Below are 21,112 nucleotides of genomic sequence, written 5' to 3' on the forward strand. Positions count from 1 at the left end.
GGAAAGTGGGATCTTAGAACTGGACTTGATATTTTCCTGGTGCACCCTCCCCTTTTTGCTCCTTAAGAATTTGAAGAATTTTCTGAATGCAGCCAGTTCCTTTGGCCTAAAACTACCAAGATGGAGAATCTCTCAACAGCTGGCACTCAGATATATTTCTCTTTATATATAATCTGTATTCATGCTAAATAATAGTCTATAATTGGCAATGATTTAACATAACCATATGAACTCAAAATTTGTATTTTTCTAATACCCGATCCCATGGAGTTTGTGCAATAGCATACCATGGGTCATTGATGCACAAAAACATTCAGAATCAAGATTCTGATTACTTAGTCACATTTTATCTTGCTGAAAACCCAAGTGGTAACAAGACACCATATGAACATGTGCCATCCTAAGTGCCTCAGAGCATTATTTCCTGCAGTGGGACCTGCTGTTCTTCCCATGGTACTAGTCAGGATCCAAGTCAGAAGCTTTCTGGACATGATGTTCCAGCTTAGGTGGCTTGGCACCAAAGTTTCTATTTTGTGTTTCTGTGTTAGCTTTAACACCTTTAACACTTAACACGGGAATCAGTAAAGGCAAGTCCCAGGAAGCTGGTAGGACTAGAATTGAAAAATTTCCCAAAGACTTCACTTGTGGTTTGAGTAGTATCCCTGCCATCTATTTAGGATACTCCACTTGCGACTTTTTTGGAGCCCTGTGAATCTGTCTTTAGTGGCATCATGTTCATTGAAAGAAGAATCACCAGATAAAACTTAGCCTGGGTTAAATAACTATATAGCTAGGAAAAAACTTAATACTGACTTAGAGGAAGTATAGTTATTTTAATTATGGGAATGAGGACTTGGAATATTTTTCAGTTCTGTGTACTACAGTGCTCTCATATTTACATGTTGAATGCACCTTCGGGAGCATGATGTTTAATAACAGGCCAACGCCAGAGGAACTAAACCCATTGAATATCAGTACTAGGATTTTGGGCAATATACTAGGATGTTAGGGCTCACTTGTCAGTAAATACACGTTAGAATGAAGAATCTGTTGACTTGATGTTGTCAAATACATCTCCGCACCCATCAATTTATTCCTGGGTCATTCTGCCCCAAATTGGCTGCTTGAAATGAATGACAAAGCAATACTGGAAATGAATATGCCTTCCTCAGGGGGATTTCTTTGACTGCACCCCATAGCCTTGAAAGTGGCCCATGCACAATGTGCAGATCCCTTCACAACTGTCAATCTTTATTTCCTAGCTCTCCAGAGAGCCGGAAGGAATTCCTGAAGGCGGTGCACTCCATCCTTCGTGACAAGCACAGAAGACAGCTCCTCAAAACCGAAAGCCTTCCCTCATCCCAGCAATATGTCCCCTTTGGAGGAAAAAGATTGTGTGCGCTGAAAGGGGCCAGACCAGCCATGAGCAGGGCAGGTACTGTGGGGATTCAAACCTTCACAATCCCTGTCACCCCCACTCCACTATAGAACTCCAGGGAGTTTGATCTTGTTGAGCAAGAATTAGTCATGGCCTTGGAGCTGACATTGGAGTATCATTCTTCCACTGGCTCCCTGGGAATCAGCCTTTTGTCTCCTCTTCTTGCCCTCCCTCATGCTTTTTCTTGGCTGCCTTTTCCTTCTGGCTGGTGAGCTTCTCTCTCATTTGCCAAGCCAAGAGGTGAGCATTTATTCCCTTCCAGAGGGGCTGTCTTAGCCTGCTTGCGGAATGAGAGTCGCTGCTTTGCATGGCAGCCAGCTTTTCTAGCTAAAAGCCACTTGTGTCTCACACCTCAGTGAGGTCACTGCTCACCATCTGAGAACATGGTGGCTTTGGAGCACACGCACAAACACACGCAAACACACACACAGCAGTGCCTATTCTCCGTTAAGATTTAGCCCATGTTGGGAGACCAGATGTCCCATCAGATTTTTACCTTATACCTGCAAATTTCATGTCAGTGTTATTATTTTTTTTTAATATTTTGGTTGATGGGAGTGGAAGACATTTGAACTGCTATGGATAAAGAGGACTCTAGCATTCAGGTGATTCTAGAGCAAATATTCTTTTAGAAATTAGCTCCATTAACAGTGGAGTGAGGAACATTGGTTTCAGCTGCCACTTTATGGCAATATATCTCATCTAGGAAGAAAAATATGTTCATGACACCCAGGTATTGCCGACATTTTATCACTCCTTTCTTAAGTCCTTCAGTTTTGTAGTCCACTGGCCTTTTCATCTGTCCCCAAGTGTGTTAAAGAGGCATGGATGGCATGGAATAATAGAAGCTTTCTGCAGACACAATTCTTGATAGCACTGACTTGGACTCTCATTTACTTCAAGCATCTTTTGTGTAATGATATTACATGGTCTCATTATCTTGACTTTGTCCTTCAGTTAATTGACAAGTGTTGTTTAAAAGCTGGTGTGGCACACATGCCTTCCTGTACTCTCCAAGGCATCCTTACAGTCTAATTCCCTCCCATATCCACTGTTTCCGTGGGGTCCTCCTGAGAGAAAGTTGCCCTATACAGAACATGCCAACCTGCTCTTTTTGCTACCCCTGGTCTGTTTCATTAGAATTGGAATTAGGTGATTCAATCTCTGAGCATCCCTGTCATTGTCCAGGTTTCAGTGGTGAATTACTGACTCTAAAGTCAGAGTTCTTTTGACTTTAGCTCTCTTGAATTCAGCAGGCTTAGTCTTGGATGCATTCAGTGGGTTATCTGCTGAGATCTTGTTAGAAAGAAAAAAAAAACACACAGCTTCTAACATCAGTTAACCAAGAGAAAGCCTCTTGGCTTTGACTGATGGCAAGACTCTATCTGGTGGTTCTTTGGGGGCCCACAAGGAGCTTAGATCCTATTGCTTTTCAGTTCTTCTTGTCATCAGGATCTTACGTTTTAGAAGAGTCAGCCTCCTGAGTTAGCTAGAGTCCTGAAATATTCAAGTCAAAGATCCTCTTGGAATCAGTAAGCTGGTGTTGATACGGAGTATCCCTTTTTAGGAGGGTACTTGTTTTTCATTGTGCACTGTCTCCAGCACCCAGATAGTGTGTTTCTCTGTTTGTTCATTTGGAATAGGACAGTTCCTTGAAAAGAGGCCGTATCCTGCTTCAGTACTTAGTCTAGGTGAAGATTGGCCAGCAAATTGGTGGCACTCCTTTATTTTTTTAATGTTCTAGCATTTTCTCTGGAGAAAAAATTTCAAGATGTATAGAAGAGCTCAGAGAATTGTGCACATCCATACCTGCCATCCTGTAGCCATACTATTAATATTTTCCCCTTATTTTTATCATCACACCTGTTCCTTTGTCATCGTGTCAACTCATCTCATTTTTGACACTTTAACTCCTTAGACCTCTGCATCCAGAATTGTTAGCAGATCCTTTTCCACAGTCTGATTTTTTGTGAAAGTGGTTCTAGATAGTGATCGAAAAGGTCCTAGTCTAACTGGAGTGGTGTGGAGTAAACATCAGAATTTTCTATTTTTTTCCTCTTTTAAATGAAAAGACTTCCTTTCTTTTTCTTTCCTTTTCCTCTTCCTTTCCTTTCCTTTCCTTTCCTTTCCTTTCCTTTCCTTTCCTTTCCTTTCCTTTCCTTTCCTTTCCCTTTTCCTTCCTTCCCTTCCCTTCCTTCCCTTCCCTTCCCCTTCCCATTCCCTTCCCTTCCCTTTCCCTTCCCCTTCCCTTCCCCCTTCCCTTCCCCTTCCCTTCCCATTCCCTTCCCCTTCCCTTCCCTTCCTTCCCTTCCCTTCCCTTCCTTCCCTTCCCTTCCCTCCCCTTCCCCTCCCCTCCCCTCCCCACCCCTCCCCTCCCCCTCCCCTCCCCTCCCCTCCCCTTCCCACTCCCCTTCCCTCCCTCCCCTCTCCCCCTCCCCTCCCCTCCCTCCCCTTCTCTTCCCTCCCTCCCCTCCCCTCCCCTCCCTCCCTCCCTCCTTCCCTCCCTCCCTTCCTTTCCCTTCCCTTCCCTTCCCTTCCCTTCCCTTCCTGCTTTCCTTTCTTTTTCTTCTTCCTTTCCTTTTCTTCCTTTTCCCTTCCTTTCATTCCTCTCTTTCTCCTTCCATCCTCCTCCCTTTCTTTCTTATTCTGAAACATGATTTTCACTGTCCTTGTCATTGCAAATGTCGTCCATTTGGTTGGTGGTTGAATAGAACGATTGGGGTGCAATATTGCAGCTCAGAGAGGCAGAGATCAGCTAGAACGAGGAACCAGTTAGTTCTATACCAAGCTCACAGGACTGGCACCTGTTAGCCATGTTGAGGCCAGTGTTACACTGGGCATTAACTGAGATCTTGAGAAATTCTCTTCCCTCTGGCATCTTGGAAGCATCCTTGCAGTTTCTTGGGCTTACCTCTTGGGAAAGTGGCTTCAATGGGTGTTGAGGCTCCTCTCTCCATTGGAAGGCTCAGGTTGCATCTGAACCTTCTTGCCCCTTCATGACAAGGAAGGAGCTGTCTTATTTCACCCTGATCATCCTTTGTCTATGACAAGGATTGCACGATGGGGTGTTGGCATTCTTGAGTGATGACATTTTTTGGTTTCTTGAACGAATTCTGCTCCCTTCCAGGGCCATTTGGTGACAAAATGGATTCAGAGATTGAGTTTTATTCCCTCTTCATGCCTTTAGGTAGCACTTTACTGAGCATTGCTTGGCAGTGATTTATTTATTTATCAGTCTACACTAGCAGCACTATAGACTGATGTGTGGCTCGGTCAGAAGAGAAATCACTGATGAGCAGTAGGTATTTGGGAATGGCTGTGACTCACCCCAAGCTTGGCCTCCTATTTTATCTGGGGCTTTGTTAGAGATGAGAACAGGCCTCTACCTGGAGACTTGACTCTGAGAATTTCCCTTTTCCTGTAGGACAACTCCCAGATGGATGCCACAAGCCTGCATGTAAAGGCTCAAGAAAGGCTGTGGTTTTTCACAAAACTCCATCACCAGACTCAATGCCTTTTCCTACTTAACCTAGTAGTTTCTAGAAAAAAAGACGGGGCCGGGAAGGTGGCGCTGGAGATAAGGTGTCTGCCCTTGTAAGCGCTACCAAGGAACGGACCGCGGTTCGATCCCCCGGCGTCCCCATATGGTCCCCCCAAGCCAGGGGCGATTTCTGAGCACATAGCCAGGAGTAACCCCCTGAGCGGTTCAAACGGGTGTGGCCCAAAAACCAAAAAAAAAAAAAAAAAAAAAAAAAGAAAGAAAGAAAAAAGGCAGCTCAAACTTAGGAACAACCTCCACCCTTACTTAAGACCTTTTCTAAAAAAATGACCTAGAATAGTTTGGGAGGGTGTCTTCAGGCACTGTTGGGGTTGAGAGCACCCAGGATGCATAGTCTACCAGAGACCAATTATAATCTGTATCACCCATTTTCGTAAGTGAGAAAAAAGGGGGGCATTGTATCAATCCCCTATACCCCTGTCTCCCTTTGTCCTTCCCCCACCCATTGCTCTAGCATCTCCCAAGTCCAGATGTCTGCCAGGTTAAGGCTGTCTACAGATTTGGTGCAGTGTGGACTTTCAGTGTCCTTCCATGCACTGTTCTGTTAATTTTTTTTCCATGACCCTCTCTGCTTCCTTGATTTACCGTCTCGAGTAAAGCATGTGGGGGGCTTTATTTTTCTTTTCTTTTCTTTTTCTTTTTGTGTTCTATTTGTGTGTGCGTGTGCAGTATCTGCCCCCAGCAAGTCTCTGGGGAGAAGGCGGGCGGCGGCTGGCTCGTAACAGGTTTACCCATTGACGCCGATGCCATCTCTGCAAGCAGCCCCGAGAAGGAGCCTCAGCAGCCCCCCGGCAGCGGCCGGTGGCAGTGGCGGGGCGACACTGATCGCTGGGTCGAGGAGCAGTTTGATCTGGCTCAGTACGAGGAACAGGAGGACATCAAGGAGACAGACATCCTGAGCGATGACGATGACTTCTGTGAGGCCCTTCAAGGGCAGCAGTGCCACCGAGGACCGTGAACTGCAGGAGCGGCTGCAGGCCAACGTCCATCGGGCAGCGGGGAGAGCGCGGGTCGCCGGGCCCTGAACAGTCACGCATCCCGCATGACACAGCTCAAGAAACAGGCAGCCTTGTCTGGCATCAACGGTGCACCAGAGAGCACCAGCGAGGAGGTCATCTGGGTCCGTCGTGAAGACTTTGCTCCCTCCAGGAAACTGAACACAGAGATCTGACCGTGGTCCCCAGCCCCTTATCGAGTGTGTGTGTCTGGGTGACTCTCCCTTCTCACCCTGTCAGCCCTTCGGCTCCCCCTCCTGCACCCCTGGAGGGGGAGACCATTCTTCCCCTTAGCTCATGCACTCTTGTACACGCAGGTCTGGCAGCTGACTTGGTTCTGAAGCCGTGTAGCCACCACCATCCCCCCTACAATGTCCCTGGGATCAACACTGAAAAACATGCTGAACCCCTCCAACCATCAGCCTTGGAGAGCCCCAAGGGGCCTTTTATTTATTCTCTTCAGCAAGCAGGTTCTGATGATTTGGAACAACCCATAAACCAACGAAGTTTTTTATAGCTCTGGAATATCAGTGAACCAGGAGGTGGAATTTGGACCACAGATGATGGGAGGGAGAAGATGGCATAATCGTTGTCTCCCCCAGTTCACCTGGTCTGAAATGCACCCGGGATCTGTCTCCTAGGTGTTTTGGGGAATGGATCCACCTTCACATACGGAACCAACCAGAGCAACTGTGCAGTCTGGACGTGAACAAAAGTTCTTGCCTCTTTCCTTCCCGAAATGTCTGAGCGTTTCTGTGTATTTCAAGGATGCATGAGGAGACGGTGGTGATTGATTTGTGATTTATGTTTCCATGAGCCCATGCCCATCCCTCTTTGATTTTTTTTTTATTTTCTTATTTTTTCTTTTTTTCCATTTTCTCTCTTCTGTTTTGTTCAATGACTGGTCTTGACGTCAGTGTTGGAAAGTTCTAGTTTTGCATAGAATTAAAAAGCTGCCAAACTCTTTGAGAAAGAGATCCAAAATTTATCACTTGAAGAAGAAGAAAAAAAGAAACACTATTTTTTCTATTTTATCTGAGATGCAGTGGGGAGGGGGTGTGAGGACACACAGATGAGAATTTTACAGTGTTAGTGTAATTCTTGAGTCTAACAAAGTGAGGCTTTTACCTTTTCCAGAGAGAGTGAGCGAGGCATGGTGATTTTATATTTATATATGAAAGGCCAATATGATGCTCATGCTTAGGAGAGACTTGTTTTTGTTTTTATTTACCCAGAAAGCAGATGTGGTTTTTTATCATTTGTTGTTGTTGTTGTTGTTGTTCTGTTCTGTTCGCTGTTTTGTTTATGATTTCTGTTTTGTTAATGTTTGAATATCTATTTGAGTTTGGTTGGATTAAACATTGACACCAAAATGGGCACTGTGTGTCTGTTGCATGTGATGGGGGAGGTGACTGCCTCCATGAGGTTGCCATGGTGATCATTGATTTTCCCCACCCCCCCAATAAATAGAATCTTTCATCCATAGATTACTTCCCCTGTCCCTGACAGCCCAGAGCCAAACCTCATAACCAACAAAACAACCTCTTCAAACCTCTTACGTTGAATTCTTTCTTCTCTCATACCAACAAAACAGGGTAAACTTGCTTACAAACTCATAACTGTTAGAAACAGATTTCCAAATAGGGAGAACATAAATTACAAAGCACTTTCAAATGATTTTTTTTTTAAAAGAAAAGGTTTATAGCTTTTTTTTGTTTTGTTTTGGTTTTCTTTCCCATTTCACAATGTCCACTTCCTAAGAAGGGTTTAAATGATATGAACATTTTTCCTTTTGGGGGGGTGGGGCAGGGTGGGGAGAAATGATCTATTTGGTGTTTTGACACATCAGTAGGTACTTTAAAGGACCTGAATTTTATAGTAGCTTTAGGGAATTATATTTTATAAAAATCGGTTACTGACTTTATATTTCCAGACAATAGAGAGTTCAGAACATCATGCTTTGGGGCCCCTGCTTGCTTGACCTGCTTCTCATCCTGTACCCTCCCTTCTTTACGGGTTTCCAGGGCTTCGAGCTTGATCTTTTGAAAGTTTTTATTCTATTAAATTTTTGCTAAATCTTCTGATTTTTCTTAAAAAAACAAAACAAACAAAAAAAGCTTTAGAATGGTTTCTACACCTTTGTACCACTGCATTGTCCCCGATCATCTCCAGTTTGATTGTACCCGGATGGAAAAACTGAAGCTGAGGCTCTGATGAGTCACAGTTTCCAGCCCCAGTGCAACAAGGTTCGTGTGAAAATGCAGAGCAGGCTGGTGCAGAGAGGATGCCATTGTCTCTTGTCCATAAGGTCATGATGTGTCTATGTCAAAAGTTCTTATATATTTCTTTTTATAAGCTGAAAGAAGGTCTATTTTTATGTTTTTAGGTCTATGAATGGAACATTGTAAATGCCTGTCATACAATAAAAATATTGAAAAGTGTCTGGGCAGTCCTTAGTCTTAGTTTGTGCGTGAAAGAATATGTGAGTGTGAACCCGTGGTTGGAAAGAGTTTCTTGGAAGAACAAATGTTTGGTAAAATAAAAACAAATAAAAATCTTGACTTCAGTAACATCCTAAATTAGGCTACCTTCAAAAGACGAGCAACATGGCTGTTTCTTGAAGGAAACACATTTGAGAATAGAGCCCATCATTCCATTGCTACTTCCCTGTTGCCTCATTTCCCCCAAATTTTGAGATGGTTCCCTGCTCCTTGAAGTGAATTTGTTTTTATTTTATTTTGTTTTATTTTTGTTTTGAGGCCACAGCCAGCCATGCACAGGTCATTCCTGGCTCTACACTCAGGAATCACTCCTGGCGGACTCCGGGGATCATATGGGATGTGAAAGATTGAACTCAGGTCAGCTGTGTGTAAGGCAAATGTCCTCCCTACCCATGCTACTGTCACTCCGGCTTCTAAGCTACTCATTTTTAAAGTGAACATTGATTTGTTGTTCTTGGTATTTTGGAACTATATCTGGCGGTGCTCAGGGTTTACTCCAGGCTCTGTACTTGGATCACTCCTGGGGGCCACAAATCAAACCCTGGCTAGCCATATGCAAGGCAAACATCCTACTCACTGCACTATCTCCCTAGTTGCTCAAATATAGTACTTGAAAGAAGATCCCACCATGGGTGCACACACTTCACTAAGGCCACTCATTCTAAATGTAGGGCCTCTGGAAGTCATTATAGTTTCATGAGGCCTTAGGGTAGATATATAGCAGGGCACGGGTGTGTATCCTTTTTGACATGAGTATCTTTCTCCTAAATCAATAATAACAAATTCTACAAGAAAATGCCCTGATTGTTCATTGTGGACATTATGCATGAAGAATTTCAACACTAAAAATGAAATTCTCTTGAGATGGGAGAAAAATAAGTAAGCTGGACATTGTCAAACCATTTATCAGGCTCTGCAATGACCATACACCTTTGTTGATTAATTAGTGGAAAACTAGATGAGCCCAAGGAAATAGAAGGAATTTTCCAAGGAGTAAGTTTGTTTTTCTCTCTCTCTCTCTCTCTCTCTCTCTTCTTCTCTCTCTCTCTCTCTCCTCTCCTCTCTCTTCTCTCCTCTCTTTCTCTCTCCTCTCTCCTCTTTCTCCTTTCTCTCCTCTCTCTCCTCTTTCTCCCTCTCTCTCTCTCTCCCTCTCTCCTCTTTCCTCTCTCCTCTCTCCTCTCTCCTCTCTCCTCTCTCCTCTCTCCTCTCTCTCTCTCCTGGCTATGTACTCAGAAGTCACTCCTGGGGACCATATGGGATGCCGGGATTCCAACCACCTTTCATCTTGGATCGACTGTGTGCAAGGAAACGCCCTACTGTTGTGCTATCGCTCTGGCTTCAAGGAGCCAGATCTTTACAGAAATGATTTCTAGGGACTGGAGTGATAGCACAGCGGGTAGGCCGTTTGCTTAACACGCGGTTGACCTGGGTTTGATCCCCAGAATCCTGTATTGGCCCAGGAGCCTGCCAGAAGTGATTTCTGAGCACAGAGCTGGGAGTAACCCCTGAGCACTGTTGGGTGTGGTCCAAAAACAAAAAAAGAAATGATTTCTAAAAATGAAGTATTACATATACTTAGGACCATACAGTGCACCAGCTAAGTAAATACTTTGGCAATTCCAACACATGCCATGGAACCAACCATCTAGAACAAGGACCTTCCTAGCACCCCATAACCATTTTCACCTTCCATGGGTTCACACCATGTGCCTAGCACATGTCAACACTCTAATCTTCACAGGGATGGGATGAGAAGGTGGGTCTCTTGGGGAGGCTCATTCCAACATGAATGTGGGTCCCATATGAATGGAATTTATTTTCTTGGGAAAGACATTTCAAAGCCAAGAAGGTAGTAAAAGGAGTAGCACTCTTTTGGAACCTATCAGCAATGGTCTGCTAGAATTAGGCCTCAGATTCAAAAGCCAGGACACTGGAGAGATGCAGATCTGGAAGCAAACATTGGTGTAGGAAGTAATACATGCACACACGCATACACATACACACACACACATATGGAGAAATGGGTTCAGGAGTTCCAACATGTAAGCCTTTAACTCCTAAGAAGCAGGAAGCCCAGTTGGAAATTGGAAATGCAAGAGAGCATTTTCCTGCAACCCGGCCGATTTACTGGTGGGACCACGTGGTCTAAACACCAATCCAAGGTGCTACATTCAAAGATGTTTCCAACCAATGAGTAATAAGTGGAATAAGATCCTATTAATTGCACATTTGTTTTGGGCTAAGGTCATGATTATTAGTGACTTTTGCCTGCTGGTCTCTTCCATGCCTCCCTTCATCCTAAGTCAACAACACGTTCATTCATAACATGACAAGCTTATACGTTCTTAGTTATTGCTGGATTTTACTGTGTGCCCCATTGAAAATGGTTACCTATGGCATGATGGGGCTTCAACCAAGCTGGCCAGGTAAGCATTGACATTCCCTGGCAAAGGGATTAATGGGACCAGACTTGGCTGGTGCTTGCCAATGACTTGCCCGGGATAAGTCATCCATTTGTTGAGCAAATGTGATTGGGAGGGACCAGATGGTGGTCCATGTACTGGGAAAATCCAGAACATATATTACAAATCATCTCACACAGCCAGCACTCTCGAGGTATAGGGTGGGCTTATATGCCCACCGCATCACACTGAGCAGACAAGGAGCACTTGTGAGAGCTGCTTGTGGAAGCCTGTCCTCCCCCCCCCTCCCGTGTTCTTGCAATGGAAATTTCCATGAGAACGACTTCACAGAGTGAAGCCAGGGAGCACACAGTTTGCATGTAGGAGGTCTGCATTTGATTCCTGTCACCTCATTTCCCCAATACGAAAAGGAGTGACCTCCAAACACAGAACTAGGAGTGGTTCCTCAGCACCACCAGTGTGGCTTTAAAAAGTGAGAAAGAGGGGGCTGGAGTGAGCCTGCTAGGGGCAATATCTGAGTGCAGAACCAAGAGTAACCCCATGAGTGCCATCAGATGTGGCCCCCTCCCCCCAAAAACGTTACTAAAAAGTGTAGAGGAGGGAACTGAAGTAGTTGATAGCACAGAGGGTAGGGCATTTGCTTTGCATGCATGCAGCCAACCTAGAATCAATCTCTGGCATCCCATATGGTCCCCTGAGCCCAATAGAAATGTCTCCTGAGTGCAGAGCCAAGAACAACCCCTAAGCATTGCTGGGTGTGGCCCAAAAAACAACAACAAATTGAATGTAGATGTAATCTAAGGCCATATGAGGAGCAAATTCCAAGGGGCCCTTTCACTAGCCTTGCTTAGAAGAAGGCTGGCTTCCAAAATGAGCTGGAATTTTCATCAGCTGAGTAATATGTGAGGTGCTAACCTATATTTGAGCACATTCAAGGGTAGCTTCTCACGATGAGAGCAACAGTGTATTCCCAGGATCTTGTCAAGAGGAATCACAGATGGGCATGAGAAGGGCGGGTATCCATGCATTTGTCCACCTAGAACATAGAACATGTTTTAAGTGAACCTTTCACACGTTTATCTTAAATCTCTCATTGGTTCTTCTCATGTGTTCCTGGAGCTATGTGCCACACCTACTAGGAACTGGCTCAATAGTGCTTGTATTCTGGAACAATAGTAGAGCAAAGAACAGTGCACTCAGCACTCCCACTGTGAATGCCTGAGAAGCTTTGGAAATTTGGAAATTTGGTGGCATGGCAATATGATAAATTTTAGTTGTGGAGTTGGGCTATTTCTGTTGGAAGTTGTTAGGTGTAGTAATGGGCTGCTGTGGCTTCAGACAGAAAGGCAAATCCATTTACTTCCATTCTGAGAAGGCTCCAGAGAGATCAGTCCCAGATTAGGAGGATTCAGCAAACATCATGTTCTTTTGGAGATTAGTTCTGGAGCTGGGCCCTCTGCACTCAGAGAGATAGTACAGCGGTAGGGCATTTGCCTTGCATGCAGCTGATCCAGGACAGAAGGTGGTTCAAATCCCAGCATCCCATATGCTCCCTCCCAAACCCAAACCTCTGATTGCTTCCCAGGAGCAATCGATTTCTGAGTATAAAACCAGGAGTAACCCCTGAGTGCTGCCGGGTATAACCCCAAAATAAACAAACAAACAAACAAAAGAAATTACTCTTTGTGGTGCTCAGGGAAACTTATGAACATATGGGATGTCGGGGTAGGGTCAAACCCAGGTCTGCCACGTGCAAGGCAAATACCCTACCTGCTGCATGCTTGCTCCGGCCCTACTATCTGTTTTTGAGAAAATAGCTACCACAAAGCCACTTAAGTAACTGATTCAGAGGCAGTGATGTCCAGCCCCCTGAAGCGGGGCCATTTTTCTACTAGTCAAATTGTGGGTGGGGCTGGAATCTGTGCAAATGAATATCTTTCAGGACAACTGGGGAAGTATGGGTAGTGGGGTCTTCAGTGAGAGGCATAATGTGTTCTATACACCAAGAGAAGTTTTAAGTTATACTCTTGATTTTACACTATTATAGAATTTACACTATTATGAGTCCATGAAGACAAAGACAGAGAGAAAAATCTTTTTTTCTTTCAGTTGAGCCAAAAGATTTGATTTTGTAAATCACAGTTCTTTTTTTACTTTTTGGGCCACACCTGGTGATGCTATGCACCCAGAAATGGCTCCTGACTTGGGGGACCACATGGGACATCGGGGGTTCGATTCGCGAGTCTGTCCTAGGTAATCGCATGCAAGCAAATGCCCTACTGCTTGCACCACCTCTCTGGCCCCTGTAAATTACAGTTCTATAATTAAAGAAACAAAACATTATTTAAAGAAATATTTTCTTTGCAGATTTGGAGTTGGGTTGAAAAATTACAAGATTGAACTTATCTTGGTAATTGCAAGATCCATAGCTGATTCATGCTTACAGAGCTCTGGGCTGTGTAAAAGAGACTTGGGACATACGTGGAGGAGACCAATCACTTACCAGCAGCCTCGCAGCCTGGCTTGGGCACCTCCTGCCCACTGAGGGTTGGTTCCTCACCTCTCTGTCCCCACCTCTGAGAATGAGATCTCTGACCACATTTGATAATGCAAGGATCACACAAAATGCAACGTGTCAACAGTGTGAAATCGACAATTTTTCTTACACAGACTAAATAAAGCTCACATAAGCAAACTCTTCCTTGTGTTTGGTTTGAAAGCTAAAATTCAGGGGCCCAAAAGAAAATACAATGTGTGTGTGTGTGTGTGGTTGGCCTTGCATGCAACCAACCTGGGTTCAATTCCCACAGGGCTTTCTCCTCAGCCCCCTTCAGGAATGATCCCTGAGTACAGAGGCCCTGAGCACAGCTGGGTGTGACCCAGTACCCCTTAATAAGTAAAAGCATGAAATGAATGTAAATTCAAATGCATGCAGTATGTTTGTTGGAACATGAATTGACTATTGACATCTTCGCTCAATGTTAACTAAATCACAGGCAAGTGTGAGCCACCAGTGGTACACACTTGTGCCAACATGTTAATACTCAATTAAAATGAGGGAACTACCCATTGGTAGTTTCCATTTGAGCTTATTTCTCACTATTTATTTATTTATTTATTTATTTGGTTTTTGGGTCACACCTGGTGGCGCTCAGGAGTGACTCCTGCCTTTGCACTCAGAAGTCGCTCCTGGCAGGCTCAGGGGACCACGTGGGATGCTGGGATTTAAACTGGATCTGTCCTGTGTTGGCCGAGTGCAAGGCAAACACCTTACCACTGTGCTATCGCTCCGGCCCTATATTTCTCACTCTTTAGTCCCCAAATCTACACATGCAATGACCTGAGTGCTTCATATCATTGCGGGCACTGCCTTCATTCCTTCTTAGATTCTATTTATGTGTGTGTATGAAATCATACTTGCATATTTAAATAGAGCCACCTACACCTTATTATACTTCAGTCTGCTTTAATTCTTTTATAAGACACTATGGATAATTATGCCCTTCGGGGGCGTGGGGTTGGTGGCCTTCCAAGCAGTTCTAAGCAAACCCTGGGTTCACTACTATGGTATTTGTTTAGTCAATCAGCCAGACGTTTCAGTGATGTTCTTATTTGGGCCCAGTCATACTGAGGATCACCCAGTTTTATCTATCTATCTATCTATCTATCTATCTATCTATCTATCTATCTATCTATCTATCTATCTATCTATCTATCTATCTATCATCTATCTATCTATCTATCTATCTATCTATCTATCTATCTATCATCTATCTATCTATCTATCTATCTATCTATCATCTATCTATCTATCTATCTAGATTTATCAATCATCTTTTTCTTTCTTTCTTTCTTTCTTTCTTTCTTTCTTTCTTTCTTTCTTTCTTTCTTTCTTTCTTTCTTTCTTTCTTTCTTTCTTTCTTTCTTTCTTTCTTTCTCCCTTCCTTCCTTCTTCTTCTCTTCTTTCTTTCTTTCTTTCTTTCTTTCTTTCTTTCTTTCTTTCTTTCTTTCTCTTTCTTTCTTTCTTTCTTTCTTTCTTTCTTTCTTTCTTCTCTCTCTCTCATCTCTCTTTCTTTCTTTCTTTCTTTTCTTTCTTTCTTTCTTTCTTTCTTTCTTTCTTTCTTTCTTTCTTTCTCTCTCTCTCTCTCTCTCTTTCTTTCTCTCTCTCTTTCTTTCTTTCTTTCTTTCTTTCTTTCTTTCTTTCTTTCTTTCTTTCTTTCTTTCTTTCTTTCTTTCTTTCTTTCTTTCCTTCATCAATCATCTATCTATCCATCCATCCATCCATCCATCCATCTATCTATCTATCTCTATCTATCAATCATCTTCTTTCTTTCTTTCTTTCTTTCTTTCTTTCTTTCTTTCTTTCTTTCATTTTCTTTCTTTCTTTCTTTCTTTCTTTCTTTCTTTCTTTCTTTCTTTCTCTCTCTCTTTCTCTCTCTTTCTTTCTTTCTTTCTTTCTTTCTTTCTTTCTTTCTTTCTTTCTTTCTTTCTTTCTTTCTTTCTTTCTCATTCTTTCTTTCTTTCTTTCTTTCTTTCTTTCTTTCCTTCATCAATCATCTATCATCCATCCATCCATCCATCCATCCATCTATCTATCTATCTCTATCTATCAATCATCTTTCTTCTTTCTTTCTTTCTTTCTTTCTTTCTTTCTTTCTTTCTTTCTTTCTTTCTTTCTTTCTTTCTTTCTTTCTTTCTTTCTTTCTCTCTCTCTCTCTCTCTTTCTTTCTTTCTTTCTTTCTTTCTTTCTTTCTTTCTTTCTTTCTTTCTTTCTTTCTTTCCTTCATCAATCATCTATCTATCATCCATCCATCCATCCATCCATCCATCTATCTATCTATCTATCTATCTATCTATCTATCTCTATCTATCAATCATCTTCTTTCTTTCTTTCTTTCTTTTTCTTTCTTTCTTTCTTTCTTTCTTTCTTTCTTTCTTTCTTTCTTTCTTTCTTTCTTTCTTTCTTTCTTTCTTTCTCTCTTTCTTTCTCTCTCTCTTTCTTTCTCTCTCTTTCTTTCTTTCTTTCTTTCTTTCTTTCTTTCTTTCTTTCTTTCTTTCTTTCTTTCTTTCTTTCTTTCTTTCTTTCTTTCTTTCTTTCTTTCTTTCTTTCTTTCTTTCCTTCATCAATCATCTATCTATCATCCATCCATCCATCCATCCATCCATCTATCTATCTATCTATCTCTATCTATCAATCATCTTTCTTCTTTCTTTCTTTCTTTCTTTTTCTTTCTTTCTTTCTTTCTTTCTTTCTTTCTTTCTTTCTTTCTTTCTTTCTTTCTTTCTTTCTTTCTTTCTTTCTTTCTTTCTTTCTTTCTCTCTCTCTCTCTCTTTCTTTCTTTCTTTCTTTCTTTCTTTCTTTCTTTCTTTCTTTCTTTCTTTCTTCAATCATCTATCTATCATCCATCCATCCATCTATCTATCTATCTATCTATCTATCTATCTATCTATCTATCTATCTATCATCTATCTATCTATCTATCTCTATCTATCAATCTTCTTTCTTTCTTTCTTTCTTTCTTTCTTTCTTTCTTTCTTTCTTTCTTTCTTTCTTTCTTTCTTTCTTTCTTTCTTTCTTTCTTTCTTTCTTTCTTTCTTTCTTTCTTTCATCAATCATCTATCATCCATCATCCATCCATCCATCTATCTATCTATCTATCTATCTATCTATCTATCTATCTATCTATCTATCTATCTAGGTTTGGGGCCACACCTGGTGGCTTCACTCAGAAATCACTCCTGGCAGGCTCTGGGGACCATTCAGGAATTGAACATGGGTCCATCCCAGGTTGGCTACATGCAAGGCAAACACCCTATTGCTGGGCTATCTCTCTGGCCCCAGAATCAACCAGTTTTAAAAGTAATGCTTGTCTTGGGCTGAAGATATTAATCTTGGGTACAGGAAGTAAGTTGCTTGCCTTGCATGTAGCTAGCCCAGGTTCTATCGCTGGTACCTCATATAGTTCCTGAGAGTAGAGCCAGGAGTAATTGCTGAACATCACCAATTATAGCTCAAAACAAAATAAGCTATATTAGTCTTAAAAAGAAATAGAGCTGTTGTTGTTGTTGTTGTTTTGGGCCACACCCAGCAGTGCTCAAGTCTTATTTCTGGCTCTGTGCTCAGTAATCACTCCTGATCCTTATATAGGAGAACTATATAGGATACTGGGTATTGAACCCAGCTAGCTGGATGTGTGCAAGACAACACCCTACCCACTGTATGATCTTTCTAGCTACTAAAAACTAATAGAGTTTTTAAGGGTTACAAAGATTTATTTATTTGGGGGGAGGTCACACTCTGCAGTGCTCAAGTCTTAATTTATGGCTCTGCAATCAGGAATCACTCTTGGAGAGCTTGGGGGACCATATGGGATGTTGGGGATCGAACCTGTGTCAGCTGCAGGCTAAGACAAGCACTCTACCCACTCTAACTATCATTCTGGCTCCCAGATTTGTTTGTTTGTTTGTTTTTTGGGCCACACCTGGTGATGCTCAGGGGTTATTCCTGGCTATGTGCTCATTAATCACTCCTAGCTTGGGGGACCATATGGGATGCTAGGGGATTGAACCAAAGTCCATTCTAAGTCAGCACATGGAAGGCAAATGCCCTACTGCCTGTGCCACCTCTCCGGCCCCAGAAAGATTTTTTTTGAGTGAATACAGAAAGACTCTCAAATATTACCAAAAAAGAATTAAAAAGATTCTAATTTAAAATTGAACATTTTAGAATTTTTTTTTATTGGGAAAAAGCACAGCAGTAACTTTAACCTCTAAATATTTTACCTGGCATTTGCATCATTTTTTACATTTCGAAGCAGGTTCTGTCTAGCTCACACACAAATCCTCAGGGATTTGAAGCAACTATTCTTATCTCTAATAGAGGTGAGAAGAGAAGCCTCAGAGAAACTGTGCCTGACACTTTGCCTCTTTTTCCCAAGCGCAGATAAACAGGATTAGACATTTGCATGGAGAGACAAGAAACCAATGCAAATTTATACGTTGCCAGACAGAAATTCATTGGTTGGTTGTAGTAGCAGAATGCTAGAATTACATGGATGGATTTGCGTCCTGACTTTTCCTGGGAAACAAATGAAGTGTCACTTCTAAACATTCCCAGTGGTAATTTCTTTATGGGTTGATTTGTTGACAAGGATGATAACCCAAATTTAACCACCTCCACTTCCCTTTATTTTATTATTTTGATTTATGGGTCACACCCGGTGGCATTCAGGGGTTACTCTTGCTTCTGAGCTCAGAAATCAATCCTGGCAGGCTCTGGAGACCATATGGGATGCTGGGATTCAAACTCCCTACCGCTGTGATATCTCTCCACCTCCCTCCCTTTAAAAACGCTTTACTAGGAGTCAGAGCAGGTAGGACATTTGCCTAGCATGCAGGTGACCTGGGTTTGCTCCCTGGCATGATCAGGGGATGGTCACCCAAGCCCTCCAAAAGTGATTTCTGAGCGCAGTTCCAGGAGTAACCCCTGAGCACAGCCAGGTGTGCTCTCCAAAATAACCTAATTAAAAAAGTAAAATATCCCCTTTGCCAGTGTTTTCATCCCACACACTCACACTGCCTCTTAGTGGCAACCTTTAGATTTTTCTCAAGTTTTTCCTTTGCGGTGTACACAGGGCGGAGTTAAACTATTTAGCAGGAGGGTGGTGAGCTGGAGTGAATCTGCCTGTTCCTTTTTTTTTTTTTAACCCAAAGGGACTCACTTTTCTCTGGGTTTGCATCGATATATTTAAAAGCACCCCGGGGGATATCAATCATAGGCCAGAAACTTAATCTTTTTCTCCTTGTCTCTTATAATTGGACTGAAACTTATTGAATCTAATTTACCTTGAAAAAAAAATCATACATCTAATGGTCTCAAGCAGGGAAGAGCAGGAAAATACTTCTTGCCTTGATAAAGGGATCAAGAACTGTAAGAAAGTTGGCAGCTACTACTGCTTCTTAAATTATTATTATTTTATTATTATTTTTCTTTCTTTTTGGGCCACACCTGGAGATGCTCAGGGATTACTCCAGGCTCTGCACTCGGAAATCATTCCTGGTGGTGGTCGGTGAACCATATAGGATTCTGGGGATTGAACCCCGGGTCAGCTACGTCTACCACTTACTGATAGCTCTAGCCCTTCTTAAATTATTTTTAATCTCCTGGTTTTCCTGTATCCTGGTTCAAGGCAGATGCCACCTGAGTTCAGGTGCAACTCCCTGTCTGGTGTCCCCCTGATAGTGATAGATCAGCAGTGCTGCATCTTATTTAGAATCATTTGATTATTATTATTATTTAATTATTATTATTATTATTTTGAAATTATTTGATTTGGGGATGTGGGAGGCCCTTTGGAATTCAGCATCTGCATCTTTTCTTGGAATTCTAAGGTGTGTAATAACGAGTTAAGAGGGTGATGTTAAGGTGTAGGTGAGCGCCACGCCACCTGAGAACAGCCTGAGTGAGTGTCCCCACAGATGAGCTTAGACACTTGCTGGGACCACTTATTGAACCTGAGGACTCTGAGTGGGGTGCACACCTGGTGGTGCTCAAGGACTACTCCTGTCTCTGTGCCTAGGAATCACTGCAAGAGGGCTTGGGTGGACCATATAGGATGCTAGGGATGGAACCCTTGTCCGTTGCATACAAGGCAAGTGCCCTACCTGCTGTATTATCTCTCTGGCCTGTGAATCTGAAAAATTATTATTATTATTATTATTATTATTATTATTATTATTATTATTTTGATTTTTGGGTCACACCCAGTGGTGCTCGGGTTACTCCTGGCTCTGTGCTCAGAAATCACCCTTGGCAGGCACAGAGGACCATATGGGATGCTGGGATTCGAAACCACTGTGCATCCTGTGTTGGTCGCGTGCAAGGCAAACACATTACCACTGTGCTATCGCTCCAACCCCTGAATCTGAAAACTTTTTATTTTCCTCTCCTTCCCTCCCTCCCTTGAATCTGAAAACTTACAACTTATTAGAACTATAAAGTTTAGAGTTGCTCCAGCTCAGTTTCTGAACCGGAACTCAATGCTTTGATTTTTTTTTTTTTCTTTTGGGCCACACCTGGCAGTGCTCAGGGGTTACTCCTGACTCTGTGCTCAGAAATCGCTCCTGGCAGGCTCGGGGGACCATATGGGATGCTGGGAATTGTCCAAACTGGGTCTCTCCTGGGTTGGCTGCATGCAAGGCAAACTGCTGTTTGCCCCTAATGCTTTTATTTAAAAAAAATTTTTTTTTTATTGAGAGCATTGTGAATTACAAGTCTTTCACAGCTGTATTTCAGGCACATAGTGACAGTGAATTAGGGCTATTCTCACCACCACCTGTCGTGATCTCCCTCTGCCATAGTTCTCAGCATCAATCTTTCTACCCTTAATTGCTTTATTCTTACATTCACTGGTTCCTCTTGGGAAGGAGGGGTGACTGTGGAATGGGTACAGGGTTTCTCCTGGGGTCCGTGACAGTGTTGGAAGTAGAAGTGGTGTTGGCACACTGGGGATGGAAATCACTGACTCTACATTGGTTAAATAAGTGGCTTATGTGATTGTTATTTTCTCTGCAATAAAAGAGATCGCAGGGCTGGAGTGATCGATTAGTGGGGAGGACAATTGTGTTCTACACAATCCAGTTGGGTTTGATCCCCAGCCTCCCATATGGTCCCACAAGCTCACCAAGAATAATTCCTAAGTGCAAGACCAGCAGTAAGTTCTGAGTACAGCCAGATGTGTCCCCAAAACAAAAGACTGTATAGAAATGAGTCTCTTTAATGGTATTTTTTTGGGGGGGTCTACACCAGTAGTTCTCAGGCCCTATTTCTGTCAGTATGCTCAGGAGTAACTTCTTACAGTGCTCAAGGAATGGTGAAGTGCTGGGAACTGAACCAGGATTGGCTACGTGCCTGGCAAGTAATTTAGCCTTCTGTACCACCTCTCCAACCTATCTTTAGGTTTCTGTAAATAATCAATGTGAATAAAGAAGATAAAGTGCTGGAGCTATAGTACAGCAGGCAGGGCACTTGCCTTGCACATGGCAGACCTAGGTTCAATCCCTGGCATCTTATGGAATGAGCCCACTAGAATGATTCCTGAATACAGAACCAGGAGTGAGCTTTGAGTGCAGAGCTAGAAGTGAGCTTAAGCACTACAAGATGCACTCTCAAGAAATTAAATTCTCCACACTTGTGG

General features: G+C 42.7%; 1 protein-coding gene across 1 annotated transcript in view; it reads left to right on the forward strand.

Annotated features, from left to right (window-relative positions):
* The window catches only part of TIAM1 (TIAM Rac1 associated GEF 1), a 216,051-nt gene extending 208,708 nt beyond the window's left edge, over positions 1-7,343 (forward strand). The window contains 4 exon segments of the mRNA XM_049785846.1: positions 1,263-1,435; positions 5,667-5,701; positions 5,703-5,729; positions 5,731-7,343. Of these exon segments, the coding sequence (XP_049641803.1) occupies positions 1,263-1,435; positions 5,667-5,701; positions 5,703-5,729; positions 5,731-6,168 (673 nt within the window). The 3' untranslated portion in view covers positions 6,169-7,343.
* Positions 7,344-21,112: the final 13,769 nt, after the last annotated feature.

Source organism: Suncus etruscus, chromosome 13 (genome assembly GCF_024139225.1).
Source record: "Suncus etruscus isolate mSunEtr1 chromosome 13, mSunEtr1.pri.cur, whole genome shotgun sequence".
NCBI lineage: Eukaryota > Metazoa > Chordata > Mammalia > Eulipotyphla > Soricidae > Suncus > Suncus etruscus.